Source organism: Macaca thibetana, chromosome 16 (assembly GCF_024542745.1).
Source record: "Macaca thibetana thibetana isolate TM-01 chromosome 16, ASM2454274v1, whole genome shotgun sequence".
NCBI classification, from domain to species: domain Eukaryota; kingdom Metazoa; phylum Chordata; class Mammalia; order Primates; family Cercopithecidae; genus Macaca; species Macaca thibetana.
The window spans coordinates 66,964,952-66,980,869 of record NC_065593.1 but is presented as its reverse complement, the minus strand read 5'-3'; the positions used below and the strand labels follow the sequence as shown (position 1 = coordinate 66,980,869).

Below are 15,918 nucleotides of genomic sequence, written 5' to 3'. Positions count from 1 at the left end.
CAGAGTGAGATCCTGTCTCAAAAAACTATGTGTGTGTGCATGCACACACATATATTTCATGTGCCCCATAAATCTATACACCTGCTATGTTACTGACAAAAATTAAAAATAAATAAATAAATAAAACAAACAGGTAATTGTAAGAGTGATAACTATTGTACAGAATATAAAGGATACAGCAAGGCATCACAAAGGAAGGAGTGATTAACTTTGTTAAATAAATGTAATTAATAATTACTATTTCTATGATTCTTCACAGAATCATCCAATGCTAAAGCTAGAAGGAGCCATAATGATAATTTACCAAAACCCCCTAAAATTTCAAATGAATGAGTGTTTGAATGAGATAACCCCTAGAAACCTTTAAGCTTCCAATTTAACTTTCTCCCATACAAAACAATGGTGTAGTTCACTGTTGAGATCATAAGCTACTCATGATAAGAGATTAGTAGGGACTCAATTGCTAGGTGATTTTTAATTCCATTCGAAAACAGAAGGGCCAGGAATCTTTGGAAGGCTCAGAGCCCTTCAATCTGTATGATACTGCATGAAAAGCACCTCAAGAGATAGTATGCTCAAAAGGCTGCAATCATGGGTTGGTTTTCTAGAAAACATTTTTGTTTCCTCGGGGTGTCCTTCTCCAGCAGATGCAAACGCCCTAGACCACCCCGACAGATGCACCCAAGCAGAGGCCAGGGAAGTAGCTTAGAAGAAGGCGGGTGCGTCTGAACTCTGTTTAAGGAGGCGTCTGCCTGTTAGTGTTGTTTTTACTGCGCCTGCCAGCATCTGCTGGCCTCCCTCAGTCATTACCATTTCTTCCTAAGGCATTTAATTTGCACAAGTATACTTTTCTTTGTCCTCTAAAGGGGAGGGGTCCTTTTTTTTTTTTTTTTTTTTTGAGATGGAATCTTGCTCTGTCTCCAGGCTGGAATGCAGTGGCACAATCTTGACTCACTGCAACCTCTGTCTCCTGGGTTCAAGCAATTCTCCTGCCTCAGCCTCCTGAGTAGCTGGGATTACAGGCACGTGCCACCACACCCAACTAACTTTTGTATTTTTAGTAGAGATGGGGTTTCACCACATTGGCCAGGATAGTCTTGATCTCCCGACCTCGTGATCTGTCCACCTCGGCCTCCTAAAGTGCTGGGATTACAGGCCGTGAGCCACTGCACCCGGCCTGGGGAGGGGTTCTTTCCTGTTCTAGGGTTGTGAATAGACTCCATAAAGTCTAAACACCCAGAATTGTCTGCAAATATTGTGTGTGGCTGTGGTCTCAAGGTTTATGTCTCCCCAAAATTCGTATTTTGAAACCTAATCCCCAACGGTATTGGAATTAGGATGGTGGGGACTTGGGGAATGGATGGTATTAGGAGGTGGGGACTCAGGGAAGTGATTAGGTCGTGAGATGGAGCCCTTATGAATGGGATCAACAACCTTATGAAAACAGACTCCAGAGAGTGCCCTCTTTCCACCATGTGAGGATACGAGAAGACAGTTATCCACAACCCGGAGAAGGGCCCTCACCAGAACCTGACCGTGACCATGCTGGCAGCCCGATCTCAGGCTTCCAGCTCCCAGAACTGGGAGAAATAAATTTCTGTAGTTTCTAACCTACCCATTCTATGGCATTTTGTAATGGCAGCTTGAACAGACTAAGACATGTGTACAACATTCTCTTGTGAGATGGTGCATAACTCATCAGATTCATAGGACAACTGTGAACCACAGAAGCTTAAGAAGTATTTGACCTTGCACATGTGTATTAAATATTAACCCAAGAGCCCCAGACGTGTGCATATGCCTACGGGTGTGTCCTTACACCCCGGATATCTCGGGGAGATAGGCTACTATTAACAAGCCTTCCATTTTCCTTCCACATTAAAAAAAAATTTTTTTTAAACAAAATGTCATCCTCAGGACATACAAAACTGAAATAGCAAAGACAAAATACTTCAAAAAAAAAAAAATCAATTCTCCATTTAGTCATTGTGAAAAGTCTGTCTTAAAAACCCAGAGTCTCAGGGAATCTCAAAGCTCTAGTTAAATTTTTAATACGCTATAAAGGATAGTGTTAAAGAAGAGACCTTTTCAAAGGTAAGCTGGCTCCAAACAGGCTCTTAAAATGGTCCTCATCAAAGACATGAAGCTGCTTGACAGTAATGGTGAGGGAGTTCACTTCTCATTAGACAGGAGTAGGAGCTGGAGACTCGAGGAATGAGCCACAGTGGGTCTTTGAAGACACATCTATTTGTAGTTAGACCCTTGGTGGCCTCATCCAGTGTCAGGGATTTAAGGAACATTCATGTGCCAAGGGGCCAGGCGCAGTGGCTCACGCCTGTAATCCCAGCACTGTGGGAGGCCAAGGCAGGTGGATCACTTGAGACCAGGAGTTCAAGACCAGCCTGGCCAATATGGCGAAACCCCGCCTCAACTAAAAATACAAAAAGTAGCCGGTTGTCGTGGCACGTGCCTGTAGTCCTAACCACTCGAGGGGCTCAGGCAGAAGAACCTCTTGAACACAGGAGGCGGAGGTTGCAGTGAGTCGAAATTGCACCACTGCACTCCAGCCTGGGCGTCAGAACAGACTGTCTCAAAAACAAAAAACAAAAAAACAAAAACCATTCATGTGCCAATGATTCACAAATCTATAACTCTTAGCTAGACTTTGCAATCCAACTCCAAACTCCATCCATCCAGCTGCCTAGTCAGTATCTCCATTTGAATGTCTAATGGCAATCAAACCTCAAGATCAAAAAACGAATTCTTGATAGTCCCCCTAAAGCTCCTCCAGCTGCAGCCTTCCTCGTCTCAGTTGATGGCAATTCCATCCTTGCAGCTGGGCAGCCCTGAAACCTCCAGGTCTCCCCTGGCTCCTCGCTTTCTCTCACATCCCACATCCGATCCATCGGCAAATCCCATTGCCTCCACCTTCAATCAGGACCCTGGAAGGGATCCCTTCTCACCACTTCCAGCACTACCACCTTCATCTGTACCACTGTCATCTTTGATCTGGATTCTGCAGTGGCCTCCACACAGGCCTCCCTGCTTCCATCCTTACCCCTCCTAAGTCCCATCTCAATTCAACACCTAAAGAGAAACCAACTTTCAAAGCTCAAGTCAAGTCATACGCACCCTCTTCAAAACCCTGCAATGGCTCATCACACACAGAGCAAACACAAACATTTTTATGCCTCCAAGTTCCATCTAAAGGCGGAGCTGACATCCCTGCCCTCACCTTGTATTTCTCTCCCTGCTGCTCACCCTGCTGTGGACTCTTGGCTACTCCTTGTGGGCGCTAGACATGCTCCTGCCTCAGGGCCTTTGCACTGGCTATTCCCTCTGCCTAAAACACTCACTCTTTACCAGAGATCTGCATGACTGACTCAAATGCAAGGCCATCTCAAGGAGCCCCTCCCTACCTACTCTATTTAAAATGGCAATTTCTTCCTTTAACACTGTACCATCTCTTCTCCCCTGAACTTTTTCTTTTTTTTAATCACTAACCACCTTCTAACACAATATAAAATTCATTTATTCTGATGATGTTCATCAACTATCTCACCTTGCTATAATATTGGTTATAGAAGGCCAGAGATCTTGGCCTGTTTTAGTACTGATATAACCCAAGTACATGGAATACAATACTCAAATATAATAAATAAAATACAAGACTGGGAAAGAAATGTCCCTTCAAACCTCTCCATCCAGGCAAGCCAGCTGTCCTCCAATTTACTGAAACCAGTGACTATTATCACCATGCTTCTGGTGAAATCTAACTCAGTTGAGAATCCTAGAAGGCACTCAATCCTCATTTCAATTTATTTTTTATTTTATTATTTTTTGAGACAGAGTCTTGCTCTGTCACCCAGGCTGGAGTGCAGTGGTGCAATCTCAGCTCACTGCAACCTCTAACTGCTGGGTTCAAGTGATTCTCCTGCCTCAGCTTCCCGAGTAGCTGGGATCACAGGCATGCGCCACCACTCCCAGCTAATTTTTGTATTTTTAGTAGAGACGGGGTTTCGCCATGTTGGCCAGGCTGGTCACAAACTCCTGGCCTCAAGTGATCCGCCTACCTTGGCCTCCCAAAGTGCTGGGATTACAGGCATGAGCCACTGTGCCCAGCCTCAATCCTTCTTTCAAAAGATACTTTTGCATCACCATAAAAGTGACAAAGGCTGAACTTAGAAACTCGAAAGACACAGAAGAGGGTCTCCTGTCAAGGAAGAAGTATGATTTTAATTTATGCTCATTTAGGATCAAGAAATATTGCTGTCATTCCACACATCTGCCTACTGTTTCCGGCTTTATTCCAAGTTGTCACTGTAGTCAACAAACATTTGAGAAAGTAAACTCTGAACCAGCCTGGCCTTCTATCGAAATGAGCCAGGAAATGATTCCAGCTGAGCATAATGAATCACCCAAGTACAGTGGCAGGTGTGGTAGAGAAAAGGGTCCATTAGAGGGAAGTTGGGTACTCAGTCCATTGCTATAAAGTCTGGACCTTAGACTACATTTTTGTTCTTCAGAGAAATAGTCATCATAATTTACACCTCAGTGTAGTTACCTTAGTTAACACTAAACCCACTGGGCATATCTTTACTCTTGCTCAGTTGGTTAAAGAAGGGGTCATAAATGGCAGAAAGACAGCTACTATTATGAATGAAAAACAAGTAACCTTTCCTCTCTAACTATTAGCACTTAACAGGCTAAAAGTGGCCGTCACGGCTCTTAAGCAGTCCTCTGCAGGGGACCAAGGGGTCTTCCAAGGAGCTCTTTAAGATACTGGGTGTGCGTGAGCAGGGTCTTCCACCAAGGCTAACCCACTTTGGGCATCTCTGTGCAGTGAGTTCCATAGAAGACCCCATCGTTATCTCAAGGCATACTGAGTACCGAGATCTAGAAAACCAACAGGGTCCGATGCTGTGGCTCACACCCATAATTCCAGCACTTTGAGAGGCTGAGGTGGGCTAATCACTTGAGGCCGGGAGTTCAAGACCAGCCTGGCCAACATGGTGAAACCCCATCTCTTCGAAAAATACAAAAATTAGCTGGGCATGATGGCACACATCTTTAATCCCAGCTACTTGGGAGGCCGGGACAGGAGAATCGCTTGAACTGGGAAGCGGAGATTATAGTGAGCTGAGATTGCACCACTGCACTCCAGCCTGGGCAACAGAGCGAGGCTCTGTCTCATTAAAAAATAAATAAATAAATAAATAAATAAATAAATAAATAATAAAAATAAAAATTGGAAAACTAACTAAAAAAAGTTTGTTCATCACTAAAAGACAAGGGTCAAGAGGGGAATGAGGGAGACACATATACTGATGAAAATATTGGGAAAACGGGCCTTCCTATGATCATATGGTACAAATGCCTAAGGTTACAATAGAAATAACAGAGGAATGTGCTTCTTATCTAGAGAAATATCTGAGCTTAAAAAGTAATTAAACACATAGTGCTTTAGGCAGATTTAATATATACTAGAATATATAATATATATTAGAATTTTCACTCTTTAAAGATGACCAAAAAAAGAGTCTTCATTGTGCAAGCAAAACAACATCAAGTTATACAGAGGAATAGACTCAGTGTGGCCGTGCTTTTTGCTTCTGCAATACTAAAGCCAGAAGACAATGGGTCAACATCTGCAGAAGGTTTGAAGAGAAAAAATGTCATGACTAGAAAATGTCTGCCCAGCCAAGTTCTTGCTTGTGTATTAGAATAACAGATTGACACCATGAACTCTGCAAGGACTCAGAAAATGTACCACCCAAGGATGTTCCCTGGGGAAGATTATTGCTCAAGCTTGAGTTCCCAAACAACAAAAGGTGAATCGGCATGTTTAAGATCTCGAGATCAAGGAAATCATGGCTGAAGAGGCAGCAGGAGTATCACTGATGCCAACAATGGCTCCCATTTTTCAAGTGCTCATATGTCCCAAGCACTGTACTGAAAGTTGTGTGTACATTTAGCATCTCATTTAATTCTCAGAATAAGCCACTTGTGGCATTATCCCCATTTCTTAGATGAGAACACCAAGGTTCAGGGAGTTCAAGCAATTTGTCAAGATAACCTCGTTAGGAAGTGAGAGAGTTGGAATTTCAAAATGCATCTCAAATTGCTCAGGTTCCCTCAATTTATTTATTTTTAAAAATATCTATCATTTCCTATGCTTAATCATGTTTTCTAGTTGCTCTAAAAGAAGCATTCATTATTTCTGAAATAAGGCATTAATATGTCCTTTGTTTCCAATTAAAATACATCTAAAGACATAAAACAGGCCAGCGTGGTAGCTCACGCCTGTAGTCCCAGCACTTTGCAGGGCCGAGGCAGGTGGATGACCTGAGGTCAGGAGTTCAAGACCAGCCTGGCCAGCATGGTGAAGCCCCATCTCTACTAAAAATACAAAAAATTAGCCGGGCATGGTGGTGTACACCTGTAATCCCAGCTACTCGAGAGGCTGGGGCAGGAGAATCGCTTGAACCCAAGAGGCAGAGGTTGCAAGTGAGCCAAGATTGCTCCACTGCACTCCAGCCTGGGGGACAGAGCAAGACTCTGTCTTTTAAAAAAAAAAAAAAAAAAAAAAGACATAAAAGAAATTACTCTAAAATGCTAAATAGGAAAGGATTGGTAAGAACATTGCAGAAAGATGCCTACATAAAGAAGGCAGGTAAGGCAATTATCACTGCCAAATTATACGGAACTCAATAGAGTTCACCCTTGAACAATGCAGACGTCAGGAATGCTGATTCCTGTGCAGCAGAAAATCTGCATAGAGTTTTTGGCTTCCTCAGAACTTAACTATGAATAACCTGCTGTTGACCAGAAGTCTTACCAATAACATTGTCAATTAATACATATTTTGTATGTTATATGTATTATAAACTGTACTCTTACAATATAGCAATCTCAAGAAAAAAATGTTATTAAGGAATTCATAAGAAAGATAACATATATTTACTATTCATTAAGTGGAAGGGAGTCATCATAAAGGTCTCATCCTCCTCATCTTCACACTGAGTCGGCTGAGGAAGAGGAGAAAGAGGAGAGGTTGGTGTTCCTCTCTCAGGGGGGCAGAGGTGGAAGAAAATCTGAGTGTAAGTGAACTCACGTAGTTCAGATCTGTGTTGTTCAAAGGTCAACTATATTTTCAAATAGCATTAAGCAGAACCAGAGATATCCAGTATTTATAAAAGACACCCTCCACAGCAATCATGTAACAGTTATGAATTTATGCTCCAAATAACCTGGTAACTCATATGTCAAAAAAAGGAAGTAAAAGTTGTTTAAATGAACTGGAATGGGAAGTTTTCACATATGATGATCAAGCTCTGATGATCAAAAAATAAAGTCAAGAAGGATTTGTACTGCCACCTTCACTCCCCTCCAAGAAGGACCCACGTCACAACTGCCCATTCCCCTTTTCCAGCCAGACAATTGTGCTGACAAATGACTTTACCTTCAGGCAGTGGCTGGCGCGCTCACGGACAAGACCTCACCTGGAACGTTGTGTATAGTGATGGCCAAGATGAGCAGCGCGATCCTCCTCCAGCTGCTGCCACTGGGCTGTGCCAGGTTCCCTCGAGAAGGCACGGGGACAGCAGGACCCTCTGGAAGGCCAGTGGCTGCCGCTTTCTTTCTCTGATACGCCTCACCATTTTCACTCTTGTCTGAGCAAAAAAAAAAAAAAAAAAAAAAAAGAGAAAGAGAGATGGGGAAAGAGAGCGCTTTGAACATGGGCACATTAACTCTCCAGCAAGCTACAGCAGGAAGAAGCTTCTACCCCCGAACTTCCTGTAGGCTATGCAAGGTTCTGTGTGTTCTCTCATTCACTCAGGCATCCATTCATTCAGCGAACAATTCGTTGACTAGGCCGAGTATGGTGGCTCACTCCTGAAATCCCAACACTTTAGGAGGCTGAGGCAGGCAGATGGCTTGAGCCCAGGAGTTCGAGACCAGCCTGGGCAACATGGCGTGATCCCATCTCTACAAAAAATAAAAATAAAGAATTAGCTGGGCATGGTGGTATGCACCTGTAGTCCCAGCTACTTGGGAGGCTGAGATGGGAGGATGGCTTGAGCCCCGAAAGTTGAGGCTGCAGCGAGTTGTGATCGCACCATTGCACCCCAGCCTGGGTGACAGAGTAAGACCCTGTTTCAAAAAAGAAAAAGAAAAAGAAAAAAAAAAAATCACTGAATAGGCATTCAGCGCCCAATGCATAGGTACCAAGAAGGATAAAAAAGATGAAGATGTGGTATCCTAGCAATGCCTGTTTAAGACAAGCAATGTTGAGTCACGATTAGAAACACAGATTCCAGAACCATGCTGCCTGCTTCCCTTCCTGACTCAGCCACTGGTCAGCTGTGTAGCGCCAAACAAGTTATTTCACCTCCCTGTGCTGTGGCTTCCTGATTCGTAAAACTAGAATAATAGGATTACCTATGTCATAAGGGTTTTGTGAGGATTAAATGTAACAATGTCTGAAAGTGCTTAGAATGTACTAAGTACTGATTGTATCGATGGTTATTGTTACTATCATGTTCCCTCTCCCATGGCCCTGCAGAATTACATAATATGTGACCCTGCTCTCCTGGTCATACTGATTTATAGGAACCAATTCAGATGCCTGGTTCAGCCAATCAGAATCCCTCCCCAGGGAGACTTGGCGACTCCAACGTGCAAGCTGAATCTGAAAAATCACATGATGTGCGAGCAGCTCTGCCACAGCGGAATGAGGGAAGCGGCTGGAGAGACAATCAGAAAGAATCAGATATACATCAACAAGCAGAGATGGGAAACCAGGCAGCCCGAGGGAAGGAGAGAGAAGGGCAGAACTGCAGCCCACGTGCCATAGACATTCATAGGCCACCCATAGCACCCAGCCCTTGGGTTTCCTGAGCAAACCTTCCTTTTAAAAATGCCTTTACAAATTGGCTTATATTGGAAGAATGTCATTCTTACAACCAGCTTGTCCTAAATATCCATGGTCCCCTGGGCTATTTGTTTATTCATAATAGAGGCAAATTGCGTGGATCTGAAATTGCGAGGACAAGAGTGGGAGAGAGCATCCAGCCTTCAGTTCACAGCATGGGATGGATTTGTGGGGAAGACTTTCTAGAGGAAATGGGTCTTGAGTGAATCTTAAACATGCGATGGCACAGAGAGAAAGAAGGGTCCCTCTATTGGGAGAGAAAATAACCCAGCAAACATAACTCACACGTCTGTTAAATTAAATAAGCAGGAGACTATTGGTCTGAGGCTGTACTTTGAGTTGCTTCATAGTGAACTACACAGCCTAACTTAGTATGTATACAAATGAAAATCTCATTAGGAGTATATATTTTTTGTAATAGGATAGCTAGATCTCAGCCAATCACAAGCAGCCAAGCTTCAACCAATCACAGGTAGCCAAACTTCAGCCAACCACAGGCAGCCAACTGATTAGACTATGTCCAAATAAGGTAAATGCCTAACTGTAACCAATTAAGCTATTTCTATACTTTATTTCCTGCTCGAACTTCAAAAAAGGCAGAGCTCTCTGAATGTCTTCTAGTTTTGAATGCTGCCTAATTCATGAAGCCTTTAATGCTTAAATAAATTTAAAAAACATTAAAAGAAAAAACTTCTTTTGAAAATCATTTTGTGGCCGGGCGCAGTGGCTCACACCTGTAATCCCAGCACTTTGGGAGGCCGAGGCGGGCAGATCACAAGGTCAGGAGATCGAGGCCATCCTGGCTAACACAGCGAAACCCCGTCTCTACTAAAAATACAAAAAATTAGCCGGGCGTGGTGGTGGGTGCCTGTAGTCCCAGCTACTCCGACAGCTGAGTAGTGTGAACCTGGCAGGCGGAGCTTGCAGCGAGCCGAGATCGGGCCACTGGACTCCAGCCTGGGCAACAGAGCAAGACTCCGTCTCAAAAAAAGAAAAAAGAAAAGAAAAGAAAAAAAGAAAATCATTTTGTATTTATTTACTCAAATCATACAAGTACAGATTGGAAAGTAAGAAAGTACAAGGCAAGTAGACGCACTCCTCCCCAGCTCCCAATCATTTCTCTCTTATTAACAGCTGGATCTCAGTTCCATTAGGAAAAGGGAGATCTTTGATCCTCCACAATGAAAGGATGCCAGTCCTCCATTGGTCAGTAGCCCTGACTCACAACACCAGCCTGTGGAGAATTCAGCTGTCTCAATTGGATAGCAACTCCTCCCAGACAGTGTTTACACGAGGCGAAGCTCCACACTCATTGTGTGGTATCCACATGTGTATGCATGTATGTGTGTGTGTGCATGTGTGTATGTGTATGTGCGTGTGGGTGCATACAACTGCTACTCAGTGACATCCTGAGATATTAGATCTCCTTTGTGTATGTATGCATTTATCTAGTAAGACGTTCTCAGTCTGAGGTTCTCGAATCCATAAAGACCCAACAATTATTTCAAAAGTGTGTATTTTTTTGCTGGATTGTAACTTTCGCTGTACTTTCAAAGGCGGTTGCTGATCCCAAATGGTGCACACAAGCGGGGAGGGGTGTTCATACATTTCGAGTAGACAATATGTAGATGACTCAGGCTGCACATGCTGGTCGAGAAATTGAACTAAACATCTGGGATTTCAAGCTCACAGACACTAAAGACATGAGCAAAGCAGTCCCCGAGAGTTGTCCATGAACTAACCTGGGTCATGGTGGAGGGTCCTCAGCTTTCTCCTAGGTCAGTCAGCAAAGATTCCTGATTTCCTGTGTCTGGTCTGAACACACAGGCCTGCGCTAGATGCTCTCCAGTGAGAGTTGATAGAGGCCAAAAGAAAAATCTCTTCTCTTGGAGACTTTTGATTGATTGATTGACTGATTGAGCAGGGTCTCACTCTGTTGCCCAGGCTGGAGTGCAGTGGTACAATCTCAGCTTACTTCAGCCTCCACCTCCCAGGCTCAAGCAATCCTCCCACCTTGGCCTCCTGAGTAGCTAGAACTACAGGTGCACGCCACCATGCCCAGCTAACCTCTGTTTTTTTTTTTTTTTTTTTTTTTTTGAGACAGAGTCTGGCTCTGTCGCCCACGCTGGAGCACAGTGGTGCGATCTCGGCTCACTGCAAGCTCCGCCTCCCAGGTTCCGCCATTCTCCTGCCTCAGCCTCCCAAGTAGCTGGGACTACAGGTGCCCGCCACCCCGCCCGGATAATTTTTTGCATTTTTAGTAGAGACGGGATTTCATCATGGTCTCGATCTCCTGACCTCGTGATTCACCCATGTCAGCCTCCCAAAGTGCTGGGATTACAGGCATGAGCCACCGCGCCCAGCCTTCTGTATTTTTTTTTTTTTTCAGTAGAGATGGGGTTTTGCCACATTGACCATTCTGGTCTCAAATTCCTGGACTCAAGCGATCCACCTGCCTTGGCTTCCGAAAGTGCTAGGATTACAGGCATGAGCCACTGCACCTGGCCCCTTGGGGATTTTATAATTTAAGAGAGGGTAGACAGGGAAGACACACATAAATTCCCTCCAATCTAAGGGGCAAAACACACACTGTAACAATCACCAACGGTTGCACTTGTTTTTGTCAATGTCACAAAAGGATCCTACTCTCAATCTCCTCCAGATGCTACACAGAGAACAACAGACCTCAAAGGCACCACGAGCAAATTCTAGCACTATGCTTGTGTTTCATAGGAACATCAAGGAGCATAAAGAGTTCTTCCTCAAAATTAAAACGCACGCCTGGCCCCGGGCTTCCAGTGTGTGAAAACTGACGTCAATGCCTTCCCTAGTAGGAAACAGGAGGGTGTAAATGCCTCACGTCCTTGTGAAAGTTAAATAAGCCACCATTTGGTGACAGCCACTAATGAGTCTGCAACAAGGAAGATTAGTCCAAATAAATCATTACAGAGTATGATGCGTCATGAGCAATGAATTTTCTTGCCTCTCCTGGTAAGGCTAGTTCAACCATCACACCCATCAAGTAAAATGCTAGCGCGTGGGAAAAGGATGATCCGTTAGCGGAGGCAATTGCCAAGCACACTGTGGGATGTGAGGGTGTGCCAGAGTGACAAGAACCTCGTGAGGTTTCTTGAAATGGGAAAGGTTTGGGCACTTTTGAAGTGGGATTTGGGAAGGAGGAATAGAAGGGGGACTATTTCATTTAGGGATGAAATAGCCAATGTCAAACGCAGAAGCAAAACAACATCAGAGACACTGGTTCACAGGTAATATTGGGAACTTATCTTCAATGAGTCCTCAATCCTTACAAAAGCCCCATGAAATAGAGATTAATCCCCTTTAACGAATGAGTAAATTGAAGAACAGAGAGGCAGAGTAACTGGTCCCAGGTCACACAGCCAGTCTGCAGTGGACTCAGGAGTTGACTCAGCATCTTGGCCTCCAGAAGCCCCTCTTTTAACTAGGGCCTCATGGTTGACTGGGGATGAAGGGGGTGGGAGGAGCAAAGGCTGAACTGCTCATGGCTTACCAAAAAAGGTAGTGGGAGCAGTTGCTGCAGTGAGAAAGAGTCTGGTGAGCTCTCATTGCCTGTGACCAGAGTGGGGAAAGACTCAGAGGAAATCTCGTATCTATAATCATTCTTACTTGCAGACAAACCTGAAACATTTTGTAATAGTAGTATTTCTTTTTTTTTTTTTTTTTTTTTGAGACGGAGTCTTGCTCTGTCGCCCGGGCTGGAGTGCAGTGGCCGGATCTCAGCTCACTGCAAGCTCCGCCTCCCAGGTTTACACCATTCTCCTGCCTCAGCCTCCCGTGTAGCTGGGACTACTGGCGCCCGCCACCTCGCCCAGCTAGTTTTTTGTATTTTTTAGTAGAGACGGGGTTTCACCGTGTTAGCCAGGATGGTCTCGATCTCCTGATCGCCCGTCTCAGCCTCCCAAAGTGCTGGGATTACAGGCTTGAGCCACCACGCCCAGCCAATAGTAGTATTTCTTAACCCATCAGACCAACTATTTCTAAGCATAAAGTAGCTGCAAGCAGAAAATATTTACCCATGCTAAACCCGCAGCATGGGCTTATACTTCTTTTGGGAAGGAGAATGAAAAGATTCTTTGTTGTTAGGAAAAAAAGTTGCCCATCATTACAATTTTATTTTTTAATTTGTAATTAAGCATCTAAGAATTCACACAAAGAAAGGACCCACTGCCGGGGCTCAGCCTCTCATCCTTCCCACTCCATCTTTCCTGGAAAGGAACCACGTGCTACATGTAAGGGTGAGGATGACAATGAAACAGACAGAAAAGTCCCAGGCTCACTTTTCCCACAGAATCACCAGGTGACATTTTCTGATGCATCCGCTTCCCTGATTTCCTCTTCCCCAAAACAGAGGACATGATTATGGTCACAAAACACCATAGGATGGAGAAAAGCAGACACAGGTCTTATAGGCACAAGCCCAGGGACCCTGAGCAAACCCTGCTGCCCAGGTAAGCCTCTGCCCTTCGAGGTCTGGCTTCCTCCCTGCAGAGCAGAAATCTCTGAAGTCCTCTAGTGAATGACCCCAAACCATCTTGGATCAGCAACCACCTTTGAAAGTACAGCGAAGGTTACAATCCAGCAAAAACTACACAGACCATTTTGAAATAATTGTTGGGTCCTTATGGATTCAAGAACCTCAGACTGAGAACATCTTGCTAGATAAATGCCAAGTTAACCTCCGTTTTCATAGCCCATGGGCCCAATCACACCAGCAACACAGAATGTACATGGTCCCTGAGATGGTGTAACCGGCTAAATCTAATGGACCCAGTGATGGAATCGCAGGCCTCCGATGAATACGGCAATGCTAATTAACAGAGCACTCGCCAAGAGAGAGCTTTCACAACATTCCCACGATATCATTGGAGATGATTTGGCTGGATCAGCACAAATGGCAAATCGTCATTTGTTAAGTGCAGAAAGCATCAAATCCCTGGAAAAACTCTTTCTAAACCCCTGTTACAAAACAAAATGAAGAGTGGCCAGCAACATATATTCACTAAGTAACATGTATACACAAACAAAACCAAAGGCCAATCAAAAGCAGAACAGAAGGGGATCAACTTATATTGTCCCTGCCTTCTTGTTTCCCAAAGAATCAGTATAGTTTCAGGTAACACAAATTATTATTTACATTCTCACATCATTGGACTTTTCAGCTATTTCTAGACTCTTTTTCTTATAAATATCATTGTAAAACTTTTAATTATACAAACAATTAGAATTTGGACAAAGTTCCCAGAAGTTCAACTGCTGATCAAAGGGCCATGATACAATTGCCTAATAAATCTCTAGGAAGGCTGTGTCACTTACCCACGAACAGTGTGCAATTTCCATTATGCCACTTCTTAGCCCTGGTATTTCTCATTTTGAAATAAATGTATTTATTTATGGGGGAAATGACATTTCGCTTAATGTGTATTTCTTTGACTACAACAAGTGAGGTGGAACATTTTTCAGAGTTTCAGGCATATTTCTTTCCTCTTTTGTAAGATGCCCACTGCCCAATTGAGGCCTCTTTAAATAACAGTAATATGATTAGCTAATTCTTTACAGACACCGGTATTTTCCTGTGATCCATTTAGGTTTGTCAGTAAGACCTAGCTGAGAGTAACAGGTATTAATACATCAGACAGACGTATCCACTTGACCAAGTTGGAGTTTTAGCCTCAAATTTTAAAATTCCTTTTTGAGATTCCTCAAGACGTTATAAGGCCTTTAAAAATATATATATATCTTACCTGCTTTTCTTAAGGAACTATATAGTATGGTCCTGAAAGCTAATTTTCTCAGGTAATTGTCTCTTTCAATATTAAAACTTTTTTTTTTTTAAAGATAGATTCTCACTCTGTCACCCAGGCTGGAATGCAGTGGCGCAATCTTAGTTCACCGTAACCTCTGCCTCCCAGGTTCAAGCAATTCTCCTGCTTCGGCCTCCAGAGTAGCTGGGACTACAGACACGCACCACCACACCCGACTAATTTTTGTATTTTTAGTAGAGATGGGGTTTCACCATGTTGGCCAGGCTGGTCTCGGACTCCTGACCTCAGGTGATCCACCTGCCTCGGCCTCCCAAAGTGCTGGGATTACAGGCGTGAGACACCACATTCGTTTTTTTTTAAAAAAAAAAAAAAACAAAAAAAACAACTTTTATTTTAGGTTCAGGGCTACATGTGCAGGTTTGTTCTATAGGTGAACTAATGTCACGGGGGTTTGTTGTACAGATTATTTTGTCACCTAGGTACTAAGCCTAGTACCCAATAGTTACTTTCTCTGATCCTCTCCCTCCTCCCACCCTCCACCCTCAAGCAGGCCCCAGTGTTTGTTGTTCCCTTCTTTGTGTCCACAAGTTCTCATCATCTAACTTCCACTTGTAAGTGAGAACAACTGGCATTTGGTTTTCTGTTCCTGTGTTAGTTTGCTAAGGATAATAGCCTCGAACTCCATCTGTGTTCCCACAAAAGACATGATCTCATTCTTTTTTTATGGCTGCATAGTATTCCATGGTTTATAAGTACCACATTTTCTTTATCCAACCTGTCACTGATGGGCATTTAGGTTGATTCCATGTCTTTGCTATTGTGAATAGTGCTGCAATGAACGTTGATGTGCATGTGTCTTTACGGTGGAATGCTTTCTATTCCTTTGTGTATAAACCCAGTAACGGGATTGCTGGGTTGAATGGTAGTTCTGTTTTTAGCACTTTGAGGAACTGCCACACTGCTTTCCATGATGGTTGAACTAATTTACACTTCCACCAACAGTGTATATATTCCTTTTTTCTGCAACCTCATCAGCATCTGTTATTCTTTGACTTTTTAATAATAGCCATTCTGACTGGTGTGAGATGGTATCTCATTGTGGTTTTGATTTGCATGTCTCTAATGATCAGTGGTGTTGGTATTTTTTTTCATATGCTTGTTGGCCACATCTATGTCTTCTTT

The 15,918-nt window shown here is 43.6% G+C and overlaps 1 protein-coding gene and 1 long non-coding RNA gene across 7 annotated transcripts in view; one reads left to right on the top strand and one right to left on the bottom strand.

Annotated features, from left to right (window-relative positions):
- The window catches only part of SLC39A11 (solute carrier family 39 member 11), a 567,426-nt gene that overhangs the window by 193,628 nt on the left and 357,880 nt on the right, over nucleotides 1–15,918 (bottom strand). For all 6 annotated transcript variants that reach the window (XM_050765755.1, XM_050765757.1, XM_050765756.1 and 3 more), the window contains one exon: nucleotides 7,503–7,673. In XM_050765755.1, coding sequence (XP_050621712.1) covers nucleotides 7,503–7,673 — 171 coding nt within the window. The remainder of the gene's footprint in view (nucleotides 1–7,502; nucleotides 7,674–15,918) is intronic.
- The window catches only part of LOC126939925 (uncharacterized), a 598,378-nt gene that overhangs the window by 326,354 nt on the left and 256,106 nt on the right, over nucleotides 1–15,918 (top strand). The gene's annotated exons all lie outside the window — the stretch shown is intronic.